The 14,393-nt window shown below is 41.1% G+C and overlaps 1 protein-coding gene across 1 annotated transcript in view; it reads left to right on the plus strand.

The window, feature by feature from the left end:
• The first annotated feature begins 5,897 nt into the window (after nucleotides 1–5,897).
• The window catches only part of mmp25a (matrix metallopeptidase 25a), a 33,456-nt gene continuing 24,960 nt past the window's right edge, over nucleotides 5,898–14,393 (plus strand). Inside the window, exons 1-3 of the mRNA XM_029635289.2 lie at nucleotides 5,898–6,786; nucleotides 7,451–7,583; nucleotides 8,209–8,356. Of these exons, the coding sequence (XP_029491149.1) occupies nucleotides 6,670–6,786; nucleotides 7,451–7,583; nucleotides 8,209–8,356 (398 nt within the window). The 5' untranslated portion in view covers nucleotides 5,898–6,669. The remainder of the gene's footprint in view (nucleotides 6,787–7,450; nucleotides 7,584–8,208; nucleotides 8,357–14,393) is intronic.

Genomic DNA, 14,393 nt, shown 5'->3' on the forward strand with positions numbered 1-14,393 from the left:
AATAAAATCCCTCTTCAACTGGTCAACAATTAATGTCATTAAATCAGTAGAGCATTTGTTCAGGATGGCACACCAGCGTTCACAGAAATCATCTGTACTCTGTCCCAATGATGGTTCTTTTTGCCCCCTGAGTCCCCGTGGAATAATGACTTGACGCACATAATCACTAAGTGTGACTATATGTAGATCAAATCAAATCAATCTATATGTAGATGCGTTGTGACTATACGTAGACTTGGATCTGAAGCCATTCTTGTGATTATTGTGACTTTGCCATTGTAATTGTTTGTAAGCTTGTGTAGTCGAAAATGAATTTATGATCGTATGCTATCCATTTCTTGTTTGTATGCTGTTCTTTGTATGCCATTTTAATATTTGATAATTAACCAATGATATTAGGCCACTCTTGGCCATGATTACAGACACCTGTGTCTTTTGGCACTATATAAAACGAGTCATACCGCAGTGTTTGTGATTATACCCTGATGATGGGGGCGGCAGGGTATCCTAGTGGTAAGAGCGCTGGACTAGTTAACCGGAAGGTTGCAAGTTCAAATCCCCGAGCTGACAAGATACAAATCTGTCGTTCTGCTCCTAGGCCGTCATTGAAAATAAGAATTTGTTCTTAACTGACTTGCCTAGTTAAACTAAGGTTTTTAAAAAATGGAAACAGCTTGGCTGTCGAAACGTTGGTAATAATGTTTTTGCATCCGAGCTCCTAGAGTGTGCTGCTACCTTTTATTTTCAAGTGTTCTACTCCGGTAGCCAGCACATCGCCATAATAGGTGTGCGTTTCTTTTTCTTCTAGATTAACTTTTTCTAACCATTCCCAAAAAGCTTTTGGCGATTGGGTAGGCTATTTGGCACTTGTAAACCTATGTCAGGCCCTAAAGCTTAGGCTTACCGCACTAATGCGAGAGAGCCTAAAATAATGAAAGAAAAACCTGTAGCCTGTAGATACATTTAAGGTATTGTTCTCTCTTTATTCAAATCCTCCCGCCACCCACCCTTTATCAACACAATATTTTATGACCCTAAATCTGCCGCCCTCCACAAAAGCCGCAGAGCAAGGGGAACCACTACTTCAAGGTCTCAGAGCAATTGACGTCAACGATTGAAACGCCACTAGCGCGCACCACCGCTAACTAGCTAGCAATTTCACATCGGCTACATATGCAGGAAAATTATGACTAGTGTGCAACCACCAATTAATATGTGAAGTGTTCCTTGTTTTTCTCGCACTGTGCGAAAAAATGAATTGGAACGATAGAGAAGATAGGATGGTAGTGAAGGGAACGTCGGGAATTTGAACAATGAAAACAATTTCCAATTCTTGGAAGTATTACTGAAATAGTTTTTCATTACTTAAATAATGTAATGTACAGTATTTTTGGTTATTCAATGGTTCTTGCTACATTCAAGTTTAAACCATCTCTTCCTATCCACATCTCTTTCTCTCCCTATCTTTTTCTCTCTCTGATGGAAATGTAGGACTTGATGGAATTTGATCAAAGGATGGAGTATTGTTTCACCGCGTATTTTCTGACCCTAAGAGCAACGTAAGTCTATCCCTTTGATATGGACTTTATATCTGTAAAATGAGTGAATAATGACTCATTCAAGTAGCAGTTAATCAATGTGAGATGAGGATACGTCTATGTGAGCATGTGTATGTGTTTTGTTATGAGTTTTTGTGTTAATGTAGGAGTGAACATTGTGTTAATGTAAGTACTGATGATGTAGCTGAAATTGTATGCATGTACATGCATGCATGTGACTGTGAACGACTGTACTGTGTGTCTAAGCTCTGTGTATATTAACATCTGTCTCTCAGACTAGAGTTTACGGTGGGCAGCAGGGTAGTGAACTGTTTCGTCTGATAGAGAGGCACGACTTCAGAGACCTGATCCTCAAGACCTTTGACTTTGAGATCGGCTACTGCAACCCCTACAGCAGGAACACCTGTGAATACGTCTAGTCTACCTGACCTGGAGGCAGACATGGCTGAGTACACACACACACACACACACACACACACACACACACACACGCATGCACACTAGGGATGCAATGGTACACAGTATGTTGTCAAACAGTTCGGTCCGCCCCCTACGGTTCAATATGCACACGTGAACCGCGGAATTACGATATGCCTGTCATTTTCCTATCATTTGCTTATTGCGTTGCAGACGTGTAGCTTGGCAGGCAACTGCTTGGGGCACCAGGCCGTTATGGGGCTCCTGAGGGCTGACAAACTTTACTCCACAGCAATTTCTCAATGTGGCAACCGTAGTGACCACAACCCCCTGCCCCTTAAACAACCAATGGACAATTTGCAGTGACATCTCAGTAGGAAACCTCCCTAAATGGGCGCCAGGAAGAGATGGGAAACTAAAACCAAAATTCTCTCAACTACAACGTGACAATGTTGAGCGCTAGCGAGACAGAGCGGAGCAAATTTGAAGAGGCACCGCCGTCTTTCAAATCCGCTGTGTGGGAACATTTTGGATTCAGCGTTCAATACGATGACGAGGGTAAGAAGACCGTAAACAAACAAAGTACAGTCTGCAAGCATTGCTTTGACACTGTCGGCTACTTGAGTAGCGTACAGCAGGCATAAAGCAACTATTTCTGTCTTACAATCTCTCTCCACCAGGTGTATGTAGCACTTCTCTCATCGTTTAAAAACAAGAAATGGACAGTGACGGGGGTAAGGGGGGGATACCTAGTCATTTTTTTCTTCATCATTGCATGCGATCATCATTCTCAAAGCCGCTGTTTACTTCTAAGATCACTTTAGCACCGCCCTAAAAACCCGATTCAAATTTGACACAAACCTTCAAATAGGTATGTAATGACACATTATATAAACTCTTTATAGTGTTTTATTTACATTTTAGAGGTGATAAGGTGATAAGTTGGACAGATCGAGTGAAAAAAAAGCCATTTCCCCACACAACATCTCTCCTTCTCACTATCACGCATTAGTTTAGCTTCCCCACCCGCCATTTTTAAAAAGACCCGACGGGGCTCATTGCCTGCTTGAATTATGCAGAAACGGGCAGCGTTTAGGTCATGTAATTGATTCTGTTGGAAAGGGGAGAAATTGTGCTTTACAATGGTATTGACATTACAGTTGATCTGGAACAATCTCTCGCTGCTGCCTTCCAACAACAAAACATAAAGAAATAACAAAAGCAGTGGGAGTATTCATAGCCAAAGATTGTATAGGCAATACAAGTATGTACCCTGTTAATTTAAAATAGAGAAGGCAAAGCACCTACAGGTTCTCAAAGCTAAGAAGCACTTTTAATTTGAATGTTTTTCTCCTCTTGACTCCCCTAGCCAGTCATGCTGCCATTTTCTGAATGGAAAGTTGTATGTCTATAGGAAAAATAAAGAGTTCATTGTTTAAAGGGTGATGTGTTTTTTATTTTTTTATTAAATATAAAGATACCTACCGTACTGTTACCATGGGCAACAAACCGTGATGCATACCGATCAGTGGGCCCACTGTACTGTTGCATCCTGTCACGTTCTGACCTTTATTTCCTTTGTTTTTGTATTTATTTAGTATGGTCAGGGCGTGAGTTGGGGTGGGCAGTCTATGTTTGTTTTTCTATGATTTGGGGATTTGTATGTTTCAGCCTAGTATGGTTCTCAATCAGAGGCAGGTGTCATTAGTTGTCTCTGATTGAGAATCATACTTAGGTAGCCTGGGTTTCACTGTTTGTTTGTGGGTGATTGTCTATGTTAGTTGCTTGTGTCAGCACAGGTCTCATTTATAGCTTCACGGTCGTTATTTGTTTATTGTTTTTGTACAGTTTGTATTCAATGTTCAGTGCTTTCTTTTATTAAATACTCATCATGAACACATACCACGCTGCATTTTGGTCCACCGATCCTTCTCGCCTGTCCTCTTCAGATGAAGAGGAGGACGACCGTGACACATCCCTAATGCACACACACACACACACACACACACACTGCTGTGTTCTAGAGTCAGTGGCATAGGAGGTCTTTTTTTTTTATCCCTAAACATAGTACACCAAACCATCAAGTCACCTGCTCGAAAGTTCAGTAAGGTACAGTACATGGAAATCAAATTCTATGCATAAAGGTGGTTGATTCTTGTTCCAATTAAAATGTTCCATTTGTGTTCTAGAATAAGATATTAAATACAAACACACATGCAGACTGGCCTAATTAACTTCGATTTTTCATTTGGTTGTCTGGTGTGCTGTTGCCAAATTTCTGCCCTGCTAGAGCTGCCCCTGTCAAGTGTAAGTGCTGTTATTGTGAAGTGGAAATGTCAAGGAGCAACAACAGCTCAGCCACAAAGTGATAGGCCACACAAGCTCCCGGGAATGGGACCACCGAGTGCTGAAGTGGGTAGTGCGTAAATATCATCTGTCCTCGGGTGCAACACTCGCTACAGAGTTCCAAACTGCCTCTGGAAGCAACATCAGCACAACAACTGTTCATCTGGAGCTTCATGAAATGGGTTTCCATGGAAGATTTTCCGCACACAAGCCTAATATCACCATGCGCAATGCCAAGCTTCGATGAAGTGGTGTAAACTCACTGCCATTGGACTATGGAGCAATGGAAACACGTTCTCTGGGGTGATGAATCACGCTTTACCATCTGGCTGTCCGACAGACAAATCTGGGTTTGGTATTTTATTAGGATCCCAATTAGCTGTTGCAAAAGCAGCAGCTACTCTTCCTGGGGTTCACATAAAACATAAAACAGAATGACATAATACAAAATATTAATAGACAAGAAAAGCTCAAGGACAGAACTACATACTTTAAAAAAAAGGCACACACAGCCTACATATCAATGCATACACAGAAACTATTTAAGTCAAATAGGGGAGAGGCTTTTTGCCATAAGGTGTTGCTTTATCTGTTTGTTTTTTTTACCCAATTTGCTGTTTATTTGAGCAATATGAGATGGTAGGAGAACGCTACCTGCCCAAATGCATAGTTGCAACTGTAAAGTTTGGTGGAGGAATAATGGTTTTGGGCTGTTTTCATGGGTCGAGTTAGGCCACTTAGTTCCAGTGAAGGGAAATCTTAATGCTACAGCGTACAATGACATTCTAGACGATTCTGTACTTCCAACATTATGGCAACAGTTTGGGGAATGCCATTTCCTGTTTCAACATGACAATGCCCCCGGAATGCCATTTCCCGTTTCTGTGTAGGCAAAGTCTACACAGAAATGGTTTGTTGAGATCAGTGTGGAAGAACTTGACTGGCCTGCAGAGAGCCCTGACTTCAACCCCATCAAACACCTTTGGGATGAATTGGAATGCCAACTGTGAGCCAGTCCTAATCATCCAACATCAGTGCCCAGCCTTACTAATGCGCTTGTGGTTGAATGGAAGCAAGTCCCTGCAGCAATGTTCCAACATCTAGTGGAAAGCCTTCGCAGAAGAGTGGAGGCTGTAATAGCAGGAAAGGGGGGGCCAACTCCATAATAACCCATGATTTTCGAATGAGATGTTTGACAAGCAGGTGTCCACATACTTTTGGTCATGTAGTGTATGTATTGCGTTCTTTCTTTCCGTAAATCCCCAGCTGTCTTCCTCTGTTTTAATCTTCCTCATAAACATCCTCTATCTAATCTATTTTTATAAACACAATACTCAACAGGTTGGAATTCTCCCCGGGGGGTGTCAAACATCAGCCCCAGCAAACAGGAAGGAGTGGAACCCACTGTTTCAGGACCTCATCACCCCCCCCCCCCCACTTTCGCCCCCATTCATATCCTCTCTCAGACCCTCTATTGATTATTTCTTACATTCCATCCCTCCTCTCTCCTTCATCTCGTCTGGCCCTCTACAGTGGTGACACAAAAAGATACACATCTCTCTGCTTTGAATGAAAGATATGTGGTGAATACTGTTACCGTCTGTGTTGTGGGTTCTGCTGAACTCATGTGGGTATGTGTACGACACAGGGTCAGTTCTCTTGCCGGTTTGTCGTCGCCTCTGTACGCCGATGACATCATCGTTTGAACATACTCTATGAAGACGTTTGTACTCTTGAACTTATCATCCCCGGATCAGAGGCGGAGTATGGGTTCGATGCAGTGTGGGAAAGCTCCTTTTAAGGATGGGGTAAATAGAGCAATATACAGGACAAGCTGTTTAGATGTCCACCTTCTAAACAAGTGCTCTGCAGAGTGAGAGGGAAACAAAAAAAGTGTATGTGTGTGTGTGTTTACCAGAATGGAGTGGATGAGAAAATGAACCCAGAGAAAAGGGGTGGGGTGGGGCTGCTGACTATAAGTGCATCCTATTGATCTATACAGTATGTCCATCCATGCGCAGGCCCAGCCTAGTCTCAGGGGATGTTGCAAGAGAAAAACAGACCGAGACAGAGCTCTGCTAAAGAAGCATCTTCAACTATTCTGAGGAACTGTTCTCCCCATCTTGTACTTTCTCTGCTTACTCAGGGAAAAGGTTGTTTATATCTATTTATTTATTTGATTCGTCAGAGTTATCCAGAGAGCTGCAAAGGTTTCAGGTTGAGTGTCCACCGAGAAGCCAACGGTTATGAGTCAAGCATTTGACTGCTCAAGTGGTCACACACTCTGTGGAATGAAACGGCCATCCTGTGTAGCCCATCTTTACGAGAGGTCGTGGTGAGCGAACGCATGTTCAGGTTAGTTATGTGTTATCATCGTCTGCTCTTGGTGAGCGGCGCAGGGCTCCTTCTAACAATCTCCATCGGGCTGTGTGCCCCAACGGCTGACCAGTACTCTCGTGGAGTGGTAAGTAGGAAACCCTACACGCTTCTTCCAGTCCGGTAATGACAACCAATGTAATAACCTTCATTATTCGCATTTATGACATTCCCTCAGATTCACATGACATGTGAGATGTACATAATTAGATATTAAATACGTTTTCATACAATAGGCATTGTTCAAATAGCCAGATTGGCATACTATGTTCAATGCTAGTATTGGGACTCTACTAATGATTTACATTAGATCCATACTGCCATTTGCTGTGAATTATTTGACTGTGGTGTTGCCCATAAATGTTATGTTTCAGTTATGTGTTTTAAACGTAAAGAAAAGCTCATGGTAGTTATGTGTTTTAAACAAAAGAAAAGCTCATTGGACTCAAATGTGGGCAGGCTAATGTTTAACAATAAATTGCATATAGTGGTGCATGTTTACAATATTCCTTGGAACTGAGGCCAGTGTATATGCATACTGGAGATAGTTTCACAGTGTGTGTGTGTGTGTGTGTGTGTGTGTGTGTGTGTGTACAAAGTGCGTGTATGGTATCATTCTTGAGCTGTCTTTTTCCACAAACATTTGTGTTTCTTCCACATGTGCAAACACACTTAATCACTACTTATTCTGTAATATATCAAGGAATTAGGAATCACTCTGTGCATGTATGTGTGTCTCTCTCTCTATGGAGGACTGGCTGAGTCGGTATGGGTACCTGCCCCCTCCGGACCCCCGCACAGAGAGGCTCCAGACCAAGGAGGGCATCCAGAAAGCTCTCCGCCAGATGCAGAGGTTTGCTGGGCTAGAGGAGACCGGAACACTGGGTAAACTCTTTAGCATACTTTTGCAACCCTGAGTCTATGTTTAATTGGAGAAAAAAACATGTTTTATTGCTAAATGGACAAAATACCTAAATGTTGTTAAACAAAATAGTTTAAAAAAATGTTTTATTCAAATATATATATCGGACTGCACAGTGAAGGAAAAGTAGTCAACAAGTGCTCAGAATATGTGTGACCTCCTTCAAGACTGTTGGAAAAGCATTCCAGGAGAAGCTGGTTGAGAGAATGTCTAGAGTGTGCAAAGCTGTCATCAAGGCAAAGGGTGGCTATTTGAAGAATCTCATCTCGACACTTCTTTGGTTACTACATGATTCCATATGTGTTCTTTCATAGTTGATGTCTTCACTATTATTCTACAATGTAGAAAATAGTAAAAATAAAGAAAAACCCTTGAATGAGTAGATGTTCTAAAACGTTTGACCAGTAGTGTGTGTGTGTGTGTGTAATTATATATATATATATAGAGTGAGCCTGGATAACTTCATCTTTGTTTCTCCACCCTAACTGTTATTGTACACACTGATGAAAGAATAGAATATAATTATAAAAATATGAATGTCCTCTATCTCTCCCCCTCTCTCTGGCCCCCCTCCCTCTCCTCCCTCAGACCATGCTACTCTTTCTTTGATGAAGACCCCTCGCTGTTCCCTGCCTGACATTGTCGGAACGGAAGACCTGAGGAAGAGAAGGAGGAAGAGGAAAAAGAGATATGCTTTGACCGGGCTGAGCTGGAAAAAGAATGATATCACCTGGAGGTATGATGTCGCTGAAAAATACTAGTTATAAACTGGTTGGTTTGAGCTCTGAATGCCGTGGTATATCAGACCGTATACCACAGGAATGACAATAAATTACTGTTTACTGTTCTAATTACGTTGGTAACCGGTTTATAATAGCAATAAGGCATCTCGGGGGTTTGTGGTATATAGCCAATATACCAAGTCTAATGGCTGCATCCAGGCACTCTTTGTTGCGCCGTGCATATTAACAGCCCTTAGCCGTGGTATATTGGCAATATACTACACCTCCTCTGGTTTTATTGCTCAATTATACACCATGTTTGTTGACAATGTCTAGAACACAAGTTACCAGATTCTGAATGAACTTAGTTACCAGATGTCGAAACAACTCAGTTACCAGCTGTTTACGTGGCACATACTAGGCCATAATAATCTCCACTCGATTTAACATTTAAAAAACAGAGACGTGCTAGTTAAAAAGCTCAGATTTAAAGTGGGCTTCTTTTTTTATTTTTAGAAATGGGTCTTGCCTGTCCCTAAATAGCAAGAAGCCAATTGTACAGTACATTCAATTTTCCTGCCAGTTTTTGACTATTGTGACACTATTTACCAGAATGCATCAGTCACTACTCATAAACCTTTGGATGCCATCTACCATAGTGCCCTTCATTTTATCACAGGTGACGGATTTAATCCTCATTACTGTATCCTGTATCAAATGGTTGGCTGGTCCTCATTATTAAAATCCCGTAGATCACTTCATTCCTCCCTTTTTGTTTCCAAAGCTCTACTACTAAGCTTCCGATTTACCTAACTTGTTAAAGTATAAAATCATGAGATACCAAACCTCAGGTCCTCACCGAACTAGGATAATCCGCTTTTAGTTTTAATACACCTCATTGCTGGAACCAACTACAAAATACATTAGAATTGGATGTTCTGGTACAGCTCGGTAATTTAATATTGCTTGGGGACCTTCTTACTGAAGAATGTAAGTTTTTCTAGAATATTTGTGTTGTGCTGTATTTTTATTTGGTTTGACATTGTATCGTATTTTCATTGATTTTGTCTTATGAATTGTACTGTATATGCAGGCAGAGCCATTTACCGGGGTTTGAGTTTTAGTGAGGTCCGGAAAGAGAGGAATCTAGGAACACACAGCCTATTAGCTAAACAATTGTAATGTTATACCCCTAAAAGGGGGGAAATATGATTCATTATTCACAATGACACACAGAATCAGCAACTGTTCAGTCAGTTGGAATGATGAATTGTATAAAATCATCAACCCTTCACATAGTTATTTTCTCAAATGACATAGCGTTCACGTTTCTGTTTCTAGGCATTACTAATCAAGCTCCGCACAAACAGACATCAATGGAGCACACAGTCATTGCATTATCACATTCACATGAAATATTAGACTATTAAGATTTTGTATTAATATCAGTGATGTAGTGGTAAAAAAAAAGTGGGTAATTAGTAAACTATAAACTCCAGTGGACGATTGAGATACGACGAACATCCATCGATACAAACTAAGACCTATTACATTTTTAGAACTGTATTTTTGCATTTTCATTTAATTTTAATGTAAACCTATAGGGAAGATAGGCTATGTGGAGATGTTCATATTTTTTTAAAGTTCCTAATAGGGGTGTATCAGTTCACCAAACCCACGTATCAGTAGGTATTGGGGTTTACGGTCACAGTTCGGTTTTGGTACAGCGAGAAAACAATGTTCAGCATTCACAATGTTCCTTGCATTGTCTGCTCTGACCGGATTGTTATATTGGGCAATGTAGGTTCCTCGAGTGGCACAGGGGTCTAAGGCACTGCATCTCAGTGCTAGAGGCGTCACTACAGACACCCTGGTTTGATTCCAGGCTGTATCACAACCGGCTGTGATTGGGAGTCCCATAGGGCGGCGCCCAATTGGCCCAGCGTCGTCCGGGTTTGTCCAGTGTAGGCCGTCATTGTAAATAAGAATGTGTTCTTAACTGATTTGCCTAGTTAAATAAGGTACAACAAAAAAGTAACGCTTTCACTCTGATGCTGCGAGGTGGAAATTTACCGGTAGTGAATTTGTAAATACCAGTTGGATGCATTCATGTGATTTGAACTAGTTGAGAAACACAGATTGGCTAATGGCCAACAAGCTGTGTCAACCATAAAACTAAAAGTATAGCTTTCAAGCTTGTAAACAAATTATAGAGTTTATAAACCACAAATAGATTTATTTTTATAAATAGTTAATGCATTTACAGTGCCTTCAAAGTATTTTGTGGGTTAAAATGGATTAAATTGAGATTGTGTCACTGGTCTACACAAAATACCCCATAATGTAAAAGTTGAATTATGTTTTCAGAACTTTTTACAAATTAATACAAAATTTGAAGCTAAAAGTCAATAAATATTCAACTCCTTTCTTATGGCAAGCCTGAAGAAGTTCAGGAGTAAAAATGTGCTTAAAAAGCCACATAATAAGTTGCATGAACTCATTCTGTTTACAATAATAGTGTTTAACATGTTTTTTGAATGAATACCTAATCTCTGTACCCCACGCATAAAATTCTGTAAGGTTTCTCAGTCGAGCAGTGAATTTCTAACACAGATTCAACTACAAAGACTAGGGAGGTTTTCCAATACCTCGCAAAGAAGGGCCCCAATTGGTAGGTGGGTAAAAATAAAATAAAAAGCAGACATTGAATATCCCATTGAGCATGGTGAAGTTATTAATTACACTTTGGATGGTGGATCAATACACCCAGTTACTACAAAGATACAGTCGTCCTTCCTAACTCAGGTGCCGAAGAGGAAGGAAACCGTGAGGCCAATGGTGACTTTAAACCAGTTACAGAATTGAATGGCTGTGATAGGAGACGACTGATGATATCAAAAATATTGTAGTTACTCCACAATACTAACCTAAATTACAGAGTGAAAAGAAGGAAGCCTGTACAGAATAAAAATATTCCAAAACATGCATCCCGTTTGCTATAAGGCACTAAATAAATGTACTTTATGTCCTGAATAAAAAGTGTTATGTTTGAGGCAAATCCAATCCAACACAACACATCACTAAGTACCCCTCTTCATATTTTCAAGAATGGTGATGGCTGCATCATGTCATGGGTATGCTTATTATCGGCAAGGAATAGGGAGTTTTTATAGGATAAAAATAAATGAAATAGAACTAAGCACAGGCAAAATCCTAGAGGAAAACCTGGTTGTCTGCTTTCCAATAGACACTGGGAGACATTCACCTTTCAGCAGGACAATAACATGCTTACCAAGACGATAATAAATGTTCCTGAGTGGCCTAGTTACAGCTTTGACTTAAATTGACTTGAAAGTCTACAGCAAGACTTGAAAATGGCTGTCTAGCTATGATCAACAACCAACTTGACAAAGCTAGAAGCAACTATTTGTCCAATGCCGTTGTAATCTACTGGGAATCCAAAATCTTTATCAATTTGCTCTTTCATAGTGTAATATTTTACACATTCAAAAGTCTCTCAGGCTATCACACAATGTTATGCAAATTAGTTGCTGTATGTGAGGATGCTGGAGCATGCTGAGGGAGAGTCTTTGGTGAGGCGATTGTGCGGCGGGTCAGTGCTGGGGTGCACTGTCTGTGTTCATCCAAATAAATTACAACTTGGTTATTTATGGGAAATCAGTGTCCTAGGACTGTTTACGCTAGTCAAACTACGTGTGATTTTCATTGGCTTTACAGGCTTGTTACAAATTGGTGGCAATGGTGGGATTTGCACGTCAACTAGCTAACAACTTACAAGCTTGGCTAATTTTAGCTGGTTAGCTGCATTGGAAAAGGGAGGGAAAAGTTGAACAACCCGGGAACAGCAATCAACAACCACTGGCCGACCGACAGCCGGTGGTGGATCAGCCGGATGCCATGGACAGTCGGATTGACCAGCCAGTGTTCATGTCAGAATCTTTCGAGGGGAAAGAAGATGAATGGACTGTTTGGATTGAACCATTTGAGTTAGCAGCGCAAGTGAATGGATGGTGAGCGGTAGATCGTTTGAACTTTCTCATGCTGTTGCTGAGGGGAAATGAGCAGTACTTTACCTCAGGATACCAAGAATGATTAGAACAGTGTGAAAGTGGCTTTGCAGAGGCATTTTGAGCCACCGGCACATGCTGACTGGAATCATGCATTTTTTCAGGACAGAAAAGGTAAAGTTGTTGAGTGCATTCATGACTTTGGGCATGGTTTAAGCAGGCTAGCTTCAAAGGCTTATCCAGATTATAGCACGAGCACACGTAATTCGCTGGCACGAGACCGTTTTATTACACACATTGGGTGCAGTGATCTGCGTATGCACCTGCGCAAGGCAGTACCAAAAACGTTGGAAGAGGCCATTAGCATGGCTACAGAGCTTGATCAGATAAAGCAGCTAGAAATGCTGGAAAGTGAAGACACTGCACAATAAAAAAGTGAACATGTGTGGGACAAGCAAGGTAACTCTGCCTCAAGTTGGAGAGAATGTCAGAGTTCCAAAAGAGATGTTTGAGTCATTGCGTGAGAGCGTTGCACAGTTGCGGACTAAGGTGCAGTATTTGGCAGCGACATCAGTGGCGGACATACCAAAGCAGCAGAGTGTTTCCAGGGTCTTTTACAGTAGCAACGGCAAACGCCACGGGAGGATACAGACCGGACCAGGGAGAGGGAGATCTAGCTTCCCCGGGAGCGACAGAGGATGACCTACGTCGACCAATAGCAGGGCCTGCTGGAAATGTCATTGCACATGAAAAAACGGTCTTTTCCTTATCCATGTCAGCACAGCATCGGATTCAACTACATGCACAGCTGACCAGTCCACAGCGAGAATTACATCAAGTGTGGTGGAGAGTGGGGTTTACCTGGAGTGCAAATTTGCCGACTCAGAGTATGAGTTCGTGGTGGACTCGGGGTCCATGTTTCCATGGAACATGAACAGGTATGGAGAAATGCTACTGGAGATAAGTGGTACATTGCAACCATACCAAAGCATGGTTAAACCTCCCTGGGATATGTGGGACGCTAACGTCAAAAGCCAGAGAAAATGCAGAGCGCCAAATTCAAATAAATTCATATAAAAATACAATTTTCATGAAATCACACATGTAAGATACCAAATTAAAACTACACGTGTTGTGAATCCAGCCAACATGTCAGATTTCAAAAAGGCTTTTCGGCGAAAGCAAGCGATGCTATTATCTGAGCACAGCACCATAGTAAACAAAAGAGAGAACATTTCAACCCTGCAGGCGCGACACAAACTGCAGAAATAAAAATATAAATCATGCCTTATCTTTGACGAGCTTCTTCTGTTGGCACTCCAATATGTCCCATAAACATCACAAATGGTCCTTTTGTTCGATTAATTCTGTCCATATATATCCACAATGTCCATTTATTTGGCGCGTTTGATCCAGAAAAACACCGGTTCCAACTTGCGCAAATCTCAAAAGTTACCTGTAAACTTTGCCAAAACATTTCAAACTACTTTTGTAATACAACTTTAGGTATTTTTTAAAGTAAATAATCGATAAAATTGAAGACGGGATGATCTGTGTTCAATACAGGAAGACAACAAACTCAAGCATGCTTTCTGGTCCTCTGCGCCTCTATCAAACATGATGTGACACTTGTTCAAGATGGCCGTACTTCTTCATTACACAAAGGAATCACCTCAACCAATTTCTAAAGACGGGTGACATCCAGTGGAAGCGGTAGGAACTGCAAGCAAAGTCCCTTAGAAATCTGGAATCCCAATGAAAACTCATTGAAAAGAGGGTGACCTCAAAAAAAAAAGAAAATCTGAATGGTTTGTCCTCGAGGGTTTCGCCTGCTACATAAGTTCTGTTATACTCACAGACATGATTCAAACAGTTTAGAAACTAGAGTGTTTTCTATCCAAATCTACTAATAATATGCATATCTTATCTTCTGTGGATAAGTAACAGGCAGTTGAAATTGAGCATGCTTTTCATCCAAAATTCCAAATGATGCCCCCTATCCTAGATATGTTTTTAAAGTAGC

This window comes from Oncorhynchus nerka, linkage group LG26 (genome assembly GCF_034236695.1).
Source record: "Oncorhynchus nerka isolate Pitt River linkage group LG26, Oner_Uvic_2.0, whole genome shotgun sequence".
NCBI lineage: Eukaryota > Metazoa > Chordata > Actinopteri > Salmoniformes > Salmonidae > Oncorhynchus > Oncorhynchus nerka.